The sequence below is a fragment of the Syngnathus acus genome, chromosome 9, assembly GCF_901709675.1.
Source record: "Syngnathus acus chromosome 9, fSynAcu1.2, whole genome shotgun sequence".
Lineage (NCBI taxonomy): Eukaryota > Metazoa > Chordata > Actinopteri > Syngnathiformes > Syngnathidae > Syngnathus > Syngnathus acus.
The window spans coordinates 17,550,860-17,569,693 of NC_051094.1; the positions used below are offsets into that span (position 1 = coordinate 17,550,860).

General features: G+C 45.3%; 1 protein-coding gene across 12 annotated transcripts in view; it reads left to right on the forward strand.

The window, feature by feature from the left end:
- Nucleotides 1-18,834, forward strand: part of ehmt1a (euchromatic histone-lysine N-methyltransferase 1a) — a 56,683-nt gene that overhangs the window by 6,710 nt on the left and 31,139 nt on the right. For 11 of the 12 annotated variants that reach the window (XM_037259451.1, XM_037259449.1, XM_037259452.1 and 8 more), the window contains 8 exons: nt 527-670; nt 2,723-2,988; nt 3,085-3,150; nt 4,095-4,183; nt 4,300-4,406; nt 15,967-16,089; nt 16,666-16,767; nt 18,428-18,532. In XM_037259451.1, the coding sequence (XP_037115346.1) occupies nt 527-670; nt 2,723-2,988; nt 3,085-3,150; nt 4,095-4,183; nt 4,300-4,406; nt 15,967-16,089; nt 16,666-16,767; nt 18,428-18,532 (1,002 nt within the window). The remainder of the gene's footprint in view (nt 1-526; nt 671-2,722; nt 2,989-3,084; nt 3,151-4,094; nt 4,184-4,299; nt 4,407-15,966; nt 16,090-16,665; nt 16,768-18,427; nt 18,533-18,834) is intronic. The other variant, XM_037259453.1, reaches the window with a different exon arrangement.

Consider the following 18,834-nt stretch of genomic DNA (forward strand, 5'->3'; position numbering starts at 1 on the left):
ACACACCTGATTCAAATGGTCAGATAATTAGCAAGGTCTGCAGAAACTGGATAACCCCCCCACCCCCCACCCTAACCTTAACCCTAACCCCCCCCCCCCCCCCCCCCCACACACACACACACGACTCTCAGAGGGAGTCCACAGTACACAAGAAGACTGGTTGAGCAAACTTTCATGTACCCTTGAGGACACTGCTGAGAAAGTAGAGCCAGCCAGGACAAAAACCACACTGCTCCTCCGGAATCCAAATTAAAAATACTGCTTGTTGGCTTTCCTCACCACATGTATCCAGTGGTGAAGGTCTCCTTGTGCCAAATGAATGCATGCAAGCCTTTATGTTTGTCGTTTTTTTCGTTATTCTCAACAGTACAGCACAATCGTCAAATAACAAAACACTACATGAGGGTGCGTGGGTGGCTGTGAATGTAACCTTTATTTTTCAAAATCAATTTTTATGCTAAAATTCAATTGTATTATAACTTTTAACAATTTTGATCATGAACAGCATCTTGTTTTCTCTCCTCAGCTGAATCGTTGTCAGAGACATGTGATGAAGCGTGAAAAGATGAGGCCTTCCAATTTAGTCCATTTGCTGGTTTTGTGTGAGAATCACAGGGCCAGCATGGTTAAACACCAATGCTGCCCCGGCTGTGGACTCTTCTGTAGTGTGGTGAGGAGCATCCAAAGCGTTACAAATATACTATAGTTTTCTCCTATCTTAGTGCAAGAAAACTGAATACAGTGGTACCTCTGCTTACAAACTTAACTGGTTCTGCGATCGGGTTTGTAAGTAGAAACGTTTTTAAATAGAAACAACGTTTCCCTAAGGCAGGGGTGTCCAAACGTTTTGCAAGGAGGGCCAGATTTGATAAAGTGAAGGGGCCCGGGGGCCAATAATTTTTTCGGACTTTTTTTAACTACAAACATTTTCATGCAAATACACACTGTTATAAAACACATTTCATTGTCACAATTGTCTTTATTTTTCAAATGACAAAATAACCAAATATAAGCCACTCAGGCAGATGTGAACAACTCTAAAAACACACATTCTGCCTTTCATTCATATCTGATGAGTCAGATAACATTGGACAAACTGTATGAAATACCTTAAATTTACATGAGTTTAAAATCATTTTTGCCTCATGAATATTTTAAACAGGAGTTATAAGCAATGAAAAGTTGTCTGTTATTATTAAAACTTAAAATAAGTGAATTTTGCTCTTGTCATTTACAATATCTTTCAGAAAGTAATAGTTTGTGTCATGTCTACAGGTTCATAACATCAACAGTATTAACATGGCCACTTTGTAGCTTGCTTTAGTAATATTTACTTTTGACTCAGCCCCGTGTGAAGAATCGCTGTTGTGATGCCAGTTCAGCTTGGAGCTACTTCACTTTATCAGCGCGGTCACTCCCTGTTAGCTTGTCGTATGTGTTAGCATGTTTAGTCTGAGAGCGTCTCTTTAGGTCGAAATCCTTAAACAAGACAACCGTCTCTTTTCAAATTAGACAAACACAATTGCCTTGATTTTCAGTGAAGAAGTATTGTAATTCCCATTTCTCTTGAAAGCGACAGCCCTCAATATCAACTTTCCTCGTTTTCTTTGCAGTCGCCATGGCAGAAATGAGCGGAGAGGGGTGGTGCTGCCACCTTTTGGTAATAGGAGGAATTACAGTTTCAAGTTTCATGATTTTTTTTAATTCGGTTTGACAGTACAGGTGGGCCATAAATAATACATTATTTAAGCTGCGGGCTGTATGAAATCTGACCGGAGGCTGGATTTGGCCCGCGGGCCGGACTCTGGACATGCCTGCCCTAAGGAATCAATGTAAAAGCAAATAATGCGTGCTGGACTATCCCAAAAGTCACACTTTTGGCCATATTACTCTGTGTAAAACACACAGAAAACCAAAACAAAAGTTTTATTTTTGCTTTTTTAAACCTTTATAACAAAAAATAAATGTCACTTTATTCTTGACCTCCGAGGTTTGCTTGGGGAGGGGGGAACCAGTTTTAATGTTCTACACTTGCTAAAAATACCCCTGACAAGACACAGAACAAGTCAGGCTAATAAATTATTGTATGCTTCCACGACCCGCTTGCATTGTGCTCACATACTCGTCATTACCTTTTGGCGCAATTAGTGAGTTTTCCGACTGTGTGACTGGTCATTGAACGCACTTCACACACAATGCAAGTGAAAACTTAAAAAATTTAAATAAAAGTAAAGGAACCTAGCTTCTAAAGATGGAAATTGACAAACACAAAAGTGTGTTGATGTTTTTATCGAAAACAAGCTGGTACTGTCCGACGCACGGCAACAACCTCCGCCTTTGACTCAATGCGTGCGTGTTCCTGCAGCAGAGAGTATCTACTTTGGCACAACACCGGTCATACTCCTTCGCAAGCTCAACAATACGCATGCATTCGCCATACTACTTTATGATTTAGAGTTTCATATCAGTAGTCTTAGGAGACATATTCTGTTCGTTTTTTACATTGCTAACACGCCGAGACAAACAGGGAATGGAAGAGCACAGGAGGGTGGGGTGGGTGGCTGCGGCGTCGGTTCGGAAGTCGAAAATTGGTACGTAAGTAGATGCAAAAAAATCGTGAGGCTCCAGTTCGGAAGGTTCCACTTCATACAGAAATTAAAATGAATATTTTGTTGGCGGTACTGTAGATTCCTATTCATTTGCTGTGCTGATTTTCCCATAGGGTACCTTCATGGAGTGCCAGCCTCATGGTAGCATTTCACACCGCTTTCACAGAGATTGTGCCTCCGTTTTAAAGAATCGCAGGTTTTGTCCTCACTGTGGAGAGGATGCCAGTCGGGCGAAAGAGGTCACAATGCCCTCATTCTCCCTTCAAAGGTCAAACAAGGAATCATCACCTACATCTCCTCTGCCAAGACCTGCTACACAGATGCTCAGGGCTAAAAAGACTTGCGAGCCACAAAAAAGCAGAGAGCTGAACTTCAGCAGGTAAAATTAGATTTTTTTCTTTTTAATCATCTAATCAAAAAACTATCAAGAAGGCAATAGGATCTAATTTTCTTTGGATTTGTTCAATTGCTACAGTGTTTCTGCAGGCAGAAGTTCTAACATATCACTAGAGCGTATACTGATGGGACTAGATGATGAAAAGTAAGGTTACATTTGATATACAGCATTTCATTACAGTAATCCCTCACTACTTCGCTCTTCACCTATCGCGGCCTTGCTCTATCGTGGATTTTTTCGAAAACAATTTTTTTTTTTTTTTTATGTCTCACACACATTCACATCGTCATATGCAGGAATGAAGCACACAAGACAGGCAACAAGACAGGCAACACATCGGGCCTTACTTGGAGCTTGGAGTGCGCGGCTTTGTCTGACCATATGACACCAATGGCCAATGGGAACATGTTGAGCTGTATCCTTGCAGCTGATTGGCTTAGCAGTTCTAACTACAATTTAGCTCAGCCTACCGCACTGTCTGTCTCAACATATCAGACCTGAGTTTCATCACGGAAGCTTTTTATACTTTGAGATTTTAGTGAAAATGTTTACAAAAGTGTTTAAGTAGTTAGTAAATAAGTGTCTCTGACAGTCAGCTTGTCTTTAAAATGTTCACAAAAGTGTTTACTAAATAGTAAACAAGAATGTTTCTTGACTTTAAAATCTTTGCAAGTGTTTAAAAATGCAAAAAAAAAGTGTTTGATAAACAACAACATTTTTAAAACTACAATAAAGGTTAATCAAAGTTTTGTGTGGATATATTGTAACAATATATTTACTCTTTTATTTTCTTTATTTTCTTATTTATTTAAATGAATAAGAATATTTCTAAAAGTCAATTTGACTTTAAATGTTTACAAAAGTGTTTAAAAATACATAAAAGTACATAAAAGTGTTTAAAAATGAAATAAAAGTTCATAAAATCCTTGTGTGGATATTGTTATAATGTACGTTCTCTACTTTACGGATTTTCACCTATCGCGGGTGGGCGTGGAACCAATTAACCGCGGTAAACGAGGGATTACTGTATTTTGGAAACATGCACTTGACAGTTCATAGACAATTTATTGAGCTTCATGTTTTTGTAGCCTGAAATCAACAAAAGTAAATTACCCGACTGGACAGCTCTACATTTCTGCAGAAGAAGGAGAGCTCCAGAGGGTCATTCATCTATTAGGTAACTTCAATATTGTTTTCTTTTTTTCATCTTATGAGCGATACAAGCTGTCTGACTTCACGTAATGTTTTAGTGCAATTATGCATCGTGTCAACTACCAAACTTGTCTATTGCAGTTGATGGAAAGGATCCCAACTGTCTGATGGATAACCAAAACAAACGAACACCCTTACATGCTGCTGCAACTGAAGGGCATGAAGAAATTTGCCATATGCTAATTCAGGTGAGGAGGAGTCTCACTGCTTTCCTCGGTTTGTTAAAAGTCAGGCAACAAACATTGAAAAGTTCTTGAGACCTCTTGAATCCCTATTCAATGAGTAACTCTTGTTAAAAAGTGATAAGATCATAGGTATACAGCACTTTAATCACTAAATAATTTGTACAATTCAGAATGTGCCATCTGCTGTTTGAATCTAGCACCCTCTCATCTCCGGGCATTTCTGGAGATGTGATATCACAGAAGCCAAAGCATTCATAAATGGCTACTGTCGCATTGTTTTTGCTGTGCATATGACACACATCTAAAATTTTCATGCATGAAAGATGCAGCTCAAGTTTGTCGCAGAGTTTTAACATTTCATGTGTGTCCATGCATCCGCCCGCCCGCTTGTCCGTCAGTCCGCCCATCCATCAGTCCACCCGTCCGTCAGTCCGTACACGCGTACGTACATACGTACAGTGGGGCTAAAAAATATTTAGTCAGCCACCAATTGTGCAAGATCTTCCACTAGAAAGATGAGCGGATCCTGTAATTTTCATCATAGGTACACTTAACTATGAGAGACAAAATAAAAAAAGTCCAGAAAATCACATTGTCTGATTTTTAAAGAATTTATTTGCAAATTATGGTGGAAAATAAGTACCATATTTTTCGGACTATAAGTCGCGTTTTTTTTTCATAGTTTGGGTGGGGAGCGACTTATACTCAGGAGCGACTTATGTGAAATTTTTCACAAATTTTTACTTGATCATTAACACATTACTCACTAGTATAGTTGATCACTTCACATGTTATTTTCACTTTAAACTGCACTATGGCTGTGGAATAATTGGAGCCTCACTGACAATGAGTTCCAGTCACTGACTTCCAGAGTCAGGAGATTTAATGATTTGGAGTGACACAAATGGTTGGATAAACTTGTTATTTTTGTTATAGTTATTTGACATAGTTCATTTAGAGTAGCAACGTGTATGTTGTTAGACTTCAGTAGTTTCTGATTGTCTAGCGAGGCCGTGAAGGCAGCAGGGGGGAGGGAGACGGGAAGAGCGATCCAGGGCGCTTGCGTGTGTTGGCTCATATGTTGAGCTCTTGTTTTGTGAAATAAAGAGCCGGTTACCAAACCCATGTCTTGCCTGGTACTTTGGTAACGCTACAATATATTTATATACGTAGATCTGTGGAATAATTGGAGACACAACTGACGACGAGGCTGACATCAGCGGCGCACGTAGGTCCGGAATCAACAGGTTTTGTTTTGTTTTGTTTTTTGACACAGCGGATGAATATTCCGATGGATTTAATGATTTGGAGGGACACGAATGGTTCGTTAAAATTGTTGTTTATATTACATTTATTTAATATATCTAGTCTGACGTCAGCAGCGCACGTAGTTCCGGCGTCAATAGCTGTGTGATTTTTTTTTTTTTTATTGCCGGGATGAATATTCCGATAGATTTAATGATTTAGAGCAGGGGTGTCAAACTAATTTTTTGTCGCGGGCCGCATTGTAGTCATAGTTTCCTGCGGAGGGCAAATATGACTGTCAACCCAAATAAATGAATGAAACCCTCATATTATATACAATGTAAGCTACAAAACAAACTGACAAATAATTCGTTTAGAAATCAGACTAGTGAAAACATATACCGTAATTTTCGGACTATAAGTCGCGTTTTTTTTCATAGTTTGGGTGGGGGGGCGACTTATACTGAGGAGCAACTTATATGTGAATTTTTTCAAAAATTAAAAAAAAAAAAAAAAAAGTGAAACCGCGATAAATGAACCGCGATGTAGCAAGGGATTACTGTAATTTGAATTTCAAGTGACGTCAGCAGCGCGGCGTGGCGCGGCGGTTGTTTACAAAAAGGACAAAGCTTGATCACGGGATGACGAAGATGACGAAGGGCCCCACGTACTACCGGCATCATTAGCGGCTTTGTTTGTAAGTGACACGGAGGACGAAGAGTTTGAAGGATTTAAAGATTTGGAGTGACACAGAAGGTTTGAAAAACTATTATGGCTTTTAAGCACGCCCGTCCTACTCTACGGAGCTCTCTTTAACCTCTGTGGATGGAAGTCTGGGGCCGGCGCTCGGCCGGGTGGCTGTCCGGGGACGATGGATGGGGCTCGGACATGGCTTTTACGCACGCCCGGTCCGACTCTACGGAGCTCTCTTTCACCTCCGTGGATGGAAGTCGGGGGCCGGTGCTCGGCCGGGTGGCTGTCCGGGGACGGTGGATGGGGCTCGGACATGGCTTTTACGCACGCCCGGTCCTATTCTATGGAGCTCTCTTCCACCTCCGTGGCTGGAAGTGCCACCTCTGGGGATGGAAGTCCACGCCGCCACGCCTGGAAGTCGACACCGGTGCTTGGGTCCTTGTACTTTGTTAACGCTACAATATAGTTTATACTCGATCTGTGGAATAATGACGAGGCTGACGTCAGGGCGCACGCGCGGCGTTGTTGACAAAGGACGAGGAATTTGATCGATGGATTTAATGATTTAGAGTGACACAGATGGTTTGATAATATTGCTTATATAATAGTTATTTGATATATAATTTATATATCGTTATATGGGCCTGTGGAATATTTTGAAGTGCAAGCGCCGTCAGCGGCGCGCACCCATTGTTGTCAAAGGACGATCGATGGATTAAATGAATTGGAGTGACACAGAAGGTTTTATAAACGTGTTATTTATGTAATAGTTTTTTGAATAACTGAATGTTACGTCAGGCCCGTTCTCAGCTCTTCGTTTGTGTTTATTTCACGTTAGCATACCTATCGTTTAGCCTGTTGTTGCTCGTTCATGTCTGTTCTTGGTGTTGGGTTTTGTCGAATAAATTTCCCCCAAAATGCGATTTATACTCCGGAGCGACTTATATATGTTTTTTTCACGTTATTGTGCATTTTATGGCTTATGCGACCTATATTCCGGAGCGACTTTTAGTCCGAAAAATACGGTAGTTTAAAAAGAAGATTTTTAAAAGTGAAGACAATTTGCAATTTTAGTAATGACATGAATTTGATGCAAATATGTCTTCGTGGGCCACATAAAATGATGTGGTGGGCCGTAGCTGGCCCGCGGGCCTTGAGTGTGACACCTGTGATTTAGAGTGTCACGGATGGTTCGTTAAAATTGTTCTTTAAATTACATTTATTTGATATATCTAGTGCAGGGGTCACCAACCTTTCTTAAACCGAGAGCTACTTCCTGGGGACTGATTAAGGCAAAGGGCTACCAGTTTGACACACTTCTCAAATAGCCAATTTGCTTAATTTGGCTTTCACTGTGTTATTATTGTCATTTCCAGTTCACATGTAAGTGTGATTTTAACAAGAATAGCAAAAATACAGTCAAACCTTGTTTTTTGACCACAATCCGTTCCAGAAGGCGGTTCGTGAAGCGAATTGGTCGAATTCCGAATCTATTTTTCCCATTACAAATAATGTGAAATGTTTTAATCCGTTTCAAGACAAAAAAAAAAACGCCTTTTTTAAGCATTTTTTCATTTGCGCACATTTGTCCGATCGCGCAACTGCAGCGCACCGCCGAACGCGCAACCGTAGCGCGTTCGCCCACCACGCAACTGCACCGCGCTGGTCGCATTATTGTGACAAAGCCGTCGCTGAAATTTAGAAATAAATCTTTAAAGTCCTGATGTACTTTCCAAAATTTAAGTGGACCTAAGTGCGCAGGGAGCTTAATTTTGTCCGATCGCGCAACTGCAGCGCACCGCCGAACGCACAACAGTAGCGCGTCGCCGACCGCGCAACTGCACCGCGCTGGTCGCATTATTGTGACAGAGCCGTCGCTAAAATTTTGAAAATATTTTTAAAGTCCTGTTGTACTTTCCAAAATTTAAGTGGACCTCAGTGCGCAGGGAGCTTAATTTGGTCCGATCGCGCAACCGCAGCACGCCGGGCGCTCACTGTCGCATTGCTTTTAGACCGTCTTTGTTTTAGGATGGCTTTACTTCTCCCACTTGCTTTCTTTGGAGGCATGATTAGGGGTTAATCCTCGAAGTAACGAAAATACAATAACAACTGAGTCAGTCGGCATCCGGGCCGCACGGTCGGGTTTTCTCGGGTCCTCCCGGCTCATCTCGCGAGGTTCGACCTCCGAATTTTGTTCGACAACCGAAGCAAAAAAATCTCGAATTTTTTGTTCGAATTCCGATTTGTTCGAGAACCGGGACGTTCGAAAACCGAGGTTTGACTGTAAAATAAATAGATGCAGCTCACTGACAAGCAGGGCCGGTTCTTGGAATGCACATAAGAGGGGGCGGTCAGAAATGTTCTTTGTTTTTTTTTACACATTTTTAACACTGTTAGTGTTTTCTTCACGGCAGTTGTTAGCTGTGTGTCCAGAGCTCAACCTGGAGAAGTGGATTGCACTCTGTCAGGCCTCTCCACTAAGACCTGTCCAGCTTGGGTGTCCCACCTGAATATTACAGCTTCTGCTGGTATTGCTCTTAGGGTCACTGAGGCACGCAAACCCCCTGACCACAATAAGGTGGCAATCTCTCAGGGGGGGGAACATATAATATGAATGTTATATTAACTATTATTTGAGTTGTCGTTAATCATTACTTATTTCACGGGTCATTACGACGAGTTTGGTGGAGTTTTTACTGCTTCTTCCAACTCCTACCGCGCTGACTGTAACTTGACACTCTCTGGCTGCCTCATTTGCATACTCACAGTGATTGGATGTTTACGGAGGGGCGTGGAGTCCTGACAGCAGGCTGTGTGAGGACACACTGCACCGACAAGAGAGAAGAGAGGGGGCTGATTAACGTGTGTTTCTATCAGCGGATTTTTCACTTCTAAAAGTTTAATTCGAGGGGGCAGGACATCTGTTTGTGGGGGCGTTGCCCCCTCTTGCCCCTGCGTAGAGCCGGCACTGCTGACAAGTGCCGCTATTTGAGCTAATTTTAGAACAGTCCTGCGGGCGACTCATGCGGTCCTCACGGGCGACCTGGTGCCTGCGGGCACCATGTTGGTGACCCTTGATCTAGTCTGACATCAGCGGCGCACGTAGTTCCTTCCAGCGTCAACAGCTGTGTGATTTCTTTTTTTTAAGTGACACAAGACGAAGAGTCCAATGGATTTAAAGATTTGGAGTGACACGGATGGTTCGATAAAATTGTTGTTTATATTATTGTTATTTGATATATAGTGTATATATTGTTATATGGGCCTGTGGAATAATTTGAACTGTAACTGACGACAACTCTGACGTCAGTGGTGCGCCGCACACACAGCGTTGTTTACAGAAAGGACGACGAATTTGATTGATGGATTTAATGATTTGGAGTGACACAGATGGTTTGATAAACGTGTTATTTGTTATAGTTATTTGAATAACTGTTAATGTTACATCAGGCCCGTTCTCAGCTCCTCGTTTGTGTTTATGTCACGTTAGCATACCGTATCGTTAGCCTGTTGTTACTGGTTCATGTCTGTTGTTGGTGTTGGATTTTGTCAAATAATTCAAGATTCAAGATTCAAGAGTTTTTATTCGCCATGTTTGAGCGTGCCAAACAAGGAATTTGACTTCGGTAAAACACACCCTCTGTTCAACATATAGGTGACTAACAACACTCAGGACATGTGAATAATGGCAAAAACAGTGTAGACAAATTCAAAAGGTGTGAAGAGCAGGATGTTATTGCACAGTAATGCCTCTGAGACTCTATGAGTGGTGTGAGTTCATCAGAGCAACAGCCTGGGGGAAGAAGCTGTCTCGGTGTCTGCTGGTTTTGGCGTACCGAGCTCTATAACGCCGTCCGGAGGGGAGTAGTTCAAACAGACTGCAACCTGGGTGAGAAGGGTCTGTAGAGATGTTCCTTGCACGTTTCCTGGTCCTGGACAGGTACAAGTTTTGGATAGAAGGGAGGTTGATTCCAATGATCTTTTCTGCAGTCCTGATTGTCCGTTGCAGTCTGTGCTTGTCTTGTTTGGAGGCTGATCCAAACCAGACAGTGATGGAGGTGCAGAGGACAGACTGGATGATGGCAGTGTAGAAGGTCTTCAGAAGCTCTCGCGGCAGGTTGAACTTCTTGAGCTGTCTCAGGAAGTACAGCCTCTGCTGGGCCTTCTTCCGGACAGAGTCTATGTGGCCGGTCCATTTCAGGTCCCGAGAGATTGTGGTTCCCAGGAACTTGAAGGTGTCTGTGGAGAGAATAGTATTACTGCGGATAGTGAGGGGTAAAAGTGGTGAAGGGTCTCGCCTGAAATCCACTGTCATCTCCACGGTCTTGAGCGGGTTCAGCTCCAGATGGTTTTGGTTGCACCAGTGGACCAGCCGCTCCACCTCCTGTCTGTACGCAGTCTCATCACCGTCCTGGATCAGTCCGATGAGAGTGGTGTCGTCTGCATACTTCAGGAGCTTCACAGGAGAGTCATCTGAGGAGAAATCATTGGTGTAGAGAGAGAAGAGCAGTGGGGAGAGGACGCACCCCTGAGGGGCTCCAGTATTGGTGGTCCGGGTGTCAGATGTGATGCCCCCCAGCCTCACACGCTGTCTCCTGTTGGTCAGGAAGCTGGTGATCCACTGACAGGTGGGGGCAGGCACCGCAAGCTGGATGAGCTTCTGTTGGAGGATGTCAGGAGCGATGGTGTTGAACGCCGAGCTGAAGTCCACGAACAGGATCCTGGCGTACGTTCCTGGAGTGTCCAGGTGGTGCAGGATGTAGTGCAGTCCCATGTTGACCGCATCATCCACTGACCTGTTTGCCCGGTAGGCAAACTGGAGGGGGTCAAGCAGGGGGCCCGTGACCTCCTTCAGGTGGTTCAGCACTAACCTCTCGAAAGATTTCATGACCACAGATGTCAGTGCGACGGGTCTATAGTCATTCAAACCTGTGATGGCGGGCTTCTTGGCCACTGGAACGATGGTGGAGCTCTTGAAGCACGAGGGCACCTCACACAGCTCCAGAGAACGGTTGAAGATCCGTGCAAAGGTGGGCGCCAGCTGTTCAGCGCAGACTTTCAAGCAGGAAGGTGACACGCCGTCTGGGCCCGGTGCCTTCCTGGTCTTTTGTCTCCGGAACATCTGGCGCACTTCCTCCTCGCGGACCTGGAGTGCGGGCGCGGCCTCTGCAAGAGAGAGAGTGGGTGACAACGATGATAGAGGTGTGGACAGAGCAGTTGTGGGGAGAGGTGAGTATGTAGATTGTGCTGCAGGAAGTCCCGTTGTGTGGGAGGACCGATCAAACCTGCAGTAGAACTTATTCAGCTGGTTAGCAAGCCTTGGGCTCTCCACAGGACGGGGGGTTCGTTTCTTGTAGCCCGTGATGCTCTGCAGACCTTTCCACACTGTTGAGGGATCAGGATTGGCAGAGAGGTGTCTCTTCAGGTTCTCCCCGTAACACCTCTTGGCTTTCCTGACCTCTCGGTTCAGTGTGTTTCTGGTCTGCCTGAACAGGTCGCGGTTGCCGCTCCTGAAGGCCTCCTCCTTGACTTTGCGCAACCTCCTGAGGTTCGGTGTAAACCAAGGTTTGTCGTTGTTGTACGTGCAGAAGGTCTTAGTCTGCACACACAGATCCTCACAAAAACTGATGTATGATGTGACAGTGTCAGTGAGTTCATGCAAGTCTGAAGTTGCAGCTTCGAAAGCTCCCCAATCGGTGCAGTCAAAGCAGGCTTGGAGGTCCTGCCTTGACTCCACTGTCCACTTCCTCACAGTCCTCACCACAGGCTTAGAAGTTTTTAGTTTCTGCCTGTAGGCCGGGATCAGATGAACTAGACAGTGGTCCGAGAGTCCTAAAGCTGCACGAGCCGCAGAGTGGTATGCATCCTTGATCACGGTGTAGCAGTGGTCCAGAGTCTGTGCCCCTCTGGTGGGACACGTTACGTGCTGTTTGTATCTGGGGAGTTCGTGTGCGAGGTTCGCCCTGTTAAGATCACCCAGAACAATGATTAGTGAGTTTGGTAGAAGTTTCTCCATGTCTGTTACCTGGTCAGCCAGCATCTGCGTGGCTTCACTCGCACGTGCGTGTGGTGGGATGTAAACAGCCGCCATGACGATCGAGGAGAACTCCCGTGGTGAATAGAACGGCCGGCAGTTTATGAAAAGTGTTTCTAGGAGAGGGCTGCAAAACTCTTTCAACACCGTGACATCAGTACACCAACGTTCATTAATGTAGAAACAGAGACCACCTCCCTTTGATTTTCCGGAGAGCTCCGCGCTGCGATCTGCTCGCGTTAGCCTGAAGCCCGCTAGCTCCACGGCGTGGTGGGGCGTTCGTTCGCTGAGCCACGTTTCCACAAAGCACAGCGCGGCGGATCTGCTGAAGTCCGTGTTCCTTGAAGTGAGGAGCAGCAGTTCGTCCATCTTGTTCGCCAGGGAGCGGACATTCGCCAGATGAATTGACGGTAGGGCAGAACGGAACCCTCTCTGCCTCAGCCTTACGAGTGCTCCCGCTCGTTTTCCGCGCCGCCGTCGTCGTGCTAGCTTGTACAGCACCGCCGCTCCGGCTAGAATCTCCGACAAACTGTCTGAATCGAAGAGAACAGGAGAGAAAATACCAGAAGAAGACTGTCCGATGTTTAACAGCGCTTCTCTAGTAAAAGTGATCCGGGATGGACAGCAGAGGACACAGAAAACACACAAAATAAGACAAATAAACAGAGAGCGACTCACCGTGGCTGCCATCCGCGGCGCCATCATGACATGCGACTTAAACTCCGGTGCGACTTATATATGTTTTTTTCCTCTATATTGTGCATTTTATGGTTGATGCGACTTGTACTCCGGAGCAACTTTTAGTCCGTAAAATACAGTATTTGTTCAGTAATGGCCTCGATCTGCGGCTCGGTCAAAATGATCACAAGAATGGTGAACAAAAATCCCAGAACCACACGGGGGGACCTAATGAATGACCTGCAGAGAGTTGGGACCAAAGTTTGACATTCCATATGACATTCTCCCAATCCTCTTCTGGATCATTCAAATGCTCTCTAGCAAACTGCCTGGACATGTACTGGCTTAAGCAAGGGGACACTTCTGGCACTCCAGGATTTGAGTCCCTGGCGACGTAGTGTGTTACTGATGGTACTCTTTGTTACCATGGTCCCAGCTCTCTGCAGGTCATTCACTCGGTAACCCCCCATCCCATCCATCCAACCCATCCAACCCTGCGGAGGTAACTCACTTCGGCCACTTGTATCCGGGATCTTGTTCTTTCGGTCACGACCCATAGCTCGTGACCATAGGTGAGGGTAGGAGCATAGACCGACTGGTAAATCGAGAGGTAATTCGCCTTTCGGCTCAGCTCTCTCTTCACCACGACGGACCGGTACAGAGTCCGCATCACAGCAGATGCTGCACCGATCCGCCTGTCGATCTCGTGCTCCATCCTGAACAAGACCCAAGATTCTTGAACTCCTTCACTTGGGGCAGAAGCTCATCCCCGATCCGGAGAGGGCATTTCACCCTTTTCCGACTGAGGACCAATGTGGCTGTGCTGACTTTCATGCCGACCGCTTCCCACTCGAACCGCTCCAGTGAGAGGTGGAGATCACGGCTTGAAGAATCCAACAGCACCACCTCAGTCTACCTCAGAGTCAAGTTGGAACCTTTCTGACCAGCTCGGGCTCTTTTCTCGCCAAAGAGGTGACATACCATGTCCCAAGAGCCAGCTTCTGTAACCGGGGATCGGACCGCCAAGGTCCCCACCTTTGGCCCCCGCCCAGCTCACTCTGCGCCCGGCCCCTTTTGCCCCTCCGACGGGTGGTGACCCCATGGGAAGGGGGACCCATGTTGCCTTTTCGGGCTGTGCCCTGCCGGGCCCCATGGGTGAAGGCCCAGCCACCAGACGCTCGCCTTCGAGCACCAACTCCAGGCCTGGCTCCAGAGGGGGGCCCCGGTGACCCACCGAGGGAGAACGGAATCCATTTTTATTAATCATCATCAGTGATCTGTGAGCCGTGCTTTGTCTGGCCCCTCACCTAAGACCCTTTTGCCATGGGTGACCCTGCTCGGATCATTAGGACACACAAACCCCACCACAATAAGGTGACAACTCACGGAGGGGTGTCTATGTCTTGTAAGAAAACTCCCTCCAAATTTGGTTGTTCTGTTTAAAATGACACAAAAATTTGGGTTATACAAAGCAGTCCCCCCAAACATTTTTGTTTAGTGTTCAGTCTGTTGCCAAACTACAAGGTAATTACCGTAATTTTCGGACTAAAAGTTGCTCCGGAATATAGGTCGCATTAGCCATAAAACGCACAATAACGTGAAAAAAAACATAGGTAAGTCGCTCCGGAGCATAAGTCGCATTTTGGGGGGAAATTTATTCGACAAAATCCAACACCAAGAACAGACATGAACGAGCAACAACAGGCTAAACGATAGGTATGCTAACGTGACATAAACACAAACGAAGAGCTGAGAACGGGCCTGACGTAACATTCGTCCTTTGTCAACAATGGGTGCGCGCCGCTGATGGCGGTTGCACTTCAAAATATTCCACAGGCCCATATAACGATATATAAATTAGATATCAAATAACTATTATATAAGCAATAATATTATCAAACTATCTGTGCACTCTAAATCATTAAATCCATCGATCAAATTCCTCGTCCTTTGTCAACAATGCCGCACGTCAGCCTCGTCGTTATTCCACAGATCTAGTACTATATAACTAGATTGTAGCGTTAACAAAGTACAAGGAAAGACGTGGGTTTGGTAAACGGCTCTTTATTTAACAAAACAAACTTCCGGGCGTGTGGCGGCGTGGACTTCCAGCCACGGAGGTGTAAGAGAGATCCATAGAATAGGACCGGGCGTGCGTAAAAGCCATGACCGAGCCCCATCCACCGTCCCCAGACAGCTACCCGGCAGAGCGCCGGCCCTCGACTTCCATCCACGGAGGTGAAAAAGAGCTCCGTAGAGTAGGACCGGGCGTGCGTAAAAGCCATGTCCGAGCCCCATCCACCGTCCCTGGACAGCCACCCGGCCGAGCGCCGGCCCCCGACTTCTATCCACGGAGGTGAAAGAGAGCTCCGTAGAGTAGGACCGGGCGTGCGTAAAAGTCATAATAGTTTTTCAAACCTTCTGTGTCACTCCAAATCATTAAATCCTTCAAACTCTTCGTCCTCCGTGTCACTTAGAAACAAAGCCGCTAATGATGCCGGTAGTACGTGGGGCCCTTCGTCATCTTCGTCATCCCGTGATCAATCTTTGTCCTTTTTGTAAACAACCGCCGCGCCACGCCGCGTCGCGCTGCTGACGTCACTTGAAATTCAAATTACAGTAATCCCTTGCTACATCGCGGTTCGTTTATCGCGGTTTCACTTTTTTTTTGGGAAAATTTTGGAAAAAAAAAACACATAAGTCGCTCCTTATTATAAGTCGCCCCCCACCCAAACTATGAAGAAAAACGCGATTTATAGTCCGAAAATTACGGTACATGACGAGTAAAGAATTTGCATTGGTTCCATCATAGAAATATTTATATACCTCATCAAACCATAGATGTTAATCTTTATTCTGTGGTTCTAAAGTTTTAACACATGTTTGGGTTTAAAACTTTGTATGTGTTTGTAGGCTGGAGCCAACCTGGAGATGCTTGATGAAGCGCAGAGAACACCCCTGATGGCAGCTTGTGAAAATAACCATTTAGAGACAGTAAAGTACCTGATTAGGGCTGGAGCATCTATAAACCACAAGGTTGGTACTTAAAATGTACTGTCCTTACACTGTACATTGCACACATGCTTATATCCATCTATACAGTATGTGTGTATATATAATTATCTTATTATATATAATTGTCTGTGTACATGTGTGGGGAGAGCGAGCGAGCAAGTGAGAGAGAGAGTGAGAGAGAAAGGGGGCAGAGAAAGTGGGAGGGAGGGAGGGTTAGAAGGAGGGTGAGAGTGAAAGTGAGTGATTTAATATACTGTATTGTTGTCACTATTTTCAATTTGTCTATCATGTGAAGAAATGTTCTTTCAGTTGGGGGCGGGGAGAGAGGGGGAGACAGAGAGGGAGAGAGCGCAAGAGGGGGAGGCGAGAGGGAGGGAAAGAGAGAGCATGAGAGGGAGAGAGAGTGCGAGAGGGAGAGAAAGAGGGAGAGAAAGTGCGAGTGTGAGAGAGTGAGGGGGGAAGGGGGAAGGAGGGAGCGAGAGGAAGAGTGAGAGTGAGTGATTTATATTGTTGCCACCATTTTCAATTCATTTGTCTTTAATGTGAGGAAATATCCTTTCAGTTGTCCCATTTCGTTTATTCGTATTCTTACATCAGGATGTAATGGGTTTCACCTGTCTGCATCTGGCTTCTAAACTGGGACATTATGGCATCGTGCAACATCTGCTCACCAGGTCATCCAAGTGCATCAATTGTCAGGTAGACAAATTGTACTACCGTAATTTTCGGACTATAAGTCGCGTTTTTTTTCATAGTTTGGGTGGGGGGGCGACTTATACTCAGGAGCGACTTATGTGTTTTTTTTTCAAACAATTTAAAAAAAAAATACAAAATAAAATATGAAACCGCGATAAACGAACCGCAATGTAGCAAGGGATTACTGTAATTTGAATTTCAAGTGACGACAGCAGCGCGACGTCGCGTCAGCAGCAGCTCGTCGAGTCAATCTTTGTCCTTTATGTAAACAACCGCCGCGCTGCTGACGCAGCGTCGCGCTGCCTCGTCGTTATTCCACAGATCTACTATATAACTATATTGTAGTGCGTAAAAGCATTGTCCGAGCCCCATCCACCGTCCCTGGACAGCCACCCGGCCGAGCGCCGGCGCCCGACTTCAATCCACGGAAGTGAAAGAGAGCTCCGTCGAGTGACGCGCGACGTCGCGCTGCTGACGTCGCGCTGCTGACGTCAGCAGACTCGACGAGTCGATCTTTGTCCTTTATGTAAACAACCGCCGCGCTGCTGACGCGCGACCGCGACGTCGCGTCGTGCTGCTGACGTCAGCGCGTCACTCGACGGAGCTCTCTTTCACTTTCGTGGATTGAAGTCGGGCGCCGGCGCTCGGCCGGGTGGCTGTCCAGGGACGGTGGATGGGGCTCGGACAATGCTTTTACGCACGCCCGGTCCTACTCTACCGAGCTGTCTTTCACCTCCGTGGATGCAAGTCGAGGGCCGGCGCTCAGCCGGGTGGCTGTCCGAGGACGGTGGATGGGGCTCGGTCATGGCTTTTACGCACGCCCGGTCTTATTCTATGGAGCTCTCTTTCACTTCCGTGGCTGGAAGTCCACGCCGCCACACGCCTGTAAGTTTGTTTTGTTAAATAAAGAGCCGTTTACCAAACCCACGTCTTTCCTTGAACTTTGTTAACGCTACAATATAGTTATATAGTAGATCTGTGGAATAACGACGAGGCTGACGTCAGGGCGCACGCGCGGCGATGTTGACAAAGGACGAGGAATTTGATCGATGGATTTAATGATTTAGAGTGCACAGATGGTTTGATAACATTATTGCTTATATAATAGTTATTTGATATATAATTTATATATCGTTATATGGGCCTGTGGAATATTTTGAAGTGCAAGAGCCGTCAGCGGCGCGCACGCATTGTTGACAAAGGACGATTGATGGATTTAATGAATTGGAGTGACGCAGATGGTTTTATTAACGTGTTATTTATGTAATAGTGTTTTGAATAACTCTGAATTTTACGTCAGGGCCGTTCTCAGCTCTTAGTTTGTGTTTATGTCACGTTAGCATACCTATCGTTTAGCCTGTTGTTGCTCGTTCATGACTGTTCTTGGTGTTGGATTTTGTCGAATAAATTGCCCCCCAAAATGCGACTTATACTCCGGAGCGACTTATGTTTTTTTTCACTTTTTTGGGCATTTTATGGCTGGTGCGACTTATACTCCGGTGCGACTTATAGTCCGAAAATTACGGTACATTTAATAACTGCTCCCAGAAACAACTTAAAATACTCAGTTCTGCATCCCAATGATAATTTTATGAAATCAAGTAATTGTTTGAGTATGAATCTGTTCAGTTTTACATTCATAGTGTAACTTGTGCTTGAACAGGATGATGGAGGATGGACACCCATCACCTGGGCAATTGAGCACAAGCACAAGAAGGTATTCTACCTGTTGCTCGAAAACGGGGCAGACGTTAACATCAGAGATAAGGTAATTTTGGACAGTGTTTATCTTTGCAGTTTTTCCACACTTCTCATATATCAAATAACCTACAGTGAATTATGACTTACTCCAAACAATGAACACAAACGGGATATGGGATATCTTTTTTTTTTTTTTTTTTTGTTTTTTAGTTTTTTTCCCATTTATGTGAAATTGTGAGTCTCAATGAAACATTGCCTTCATTTAGCATTCCAGTTCTAGGCACAGTTGACCTTTCACGGAAGTCCCACCCCTCCTCAGTTGGCTCTTCTTGGTCTGACTTTTTTCTGGACACTTACAATGGAAAGGAA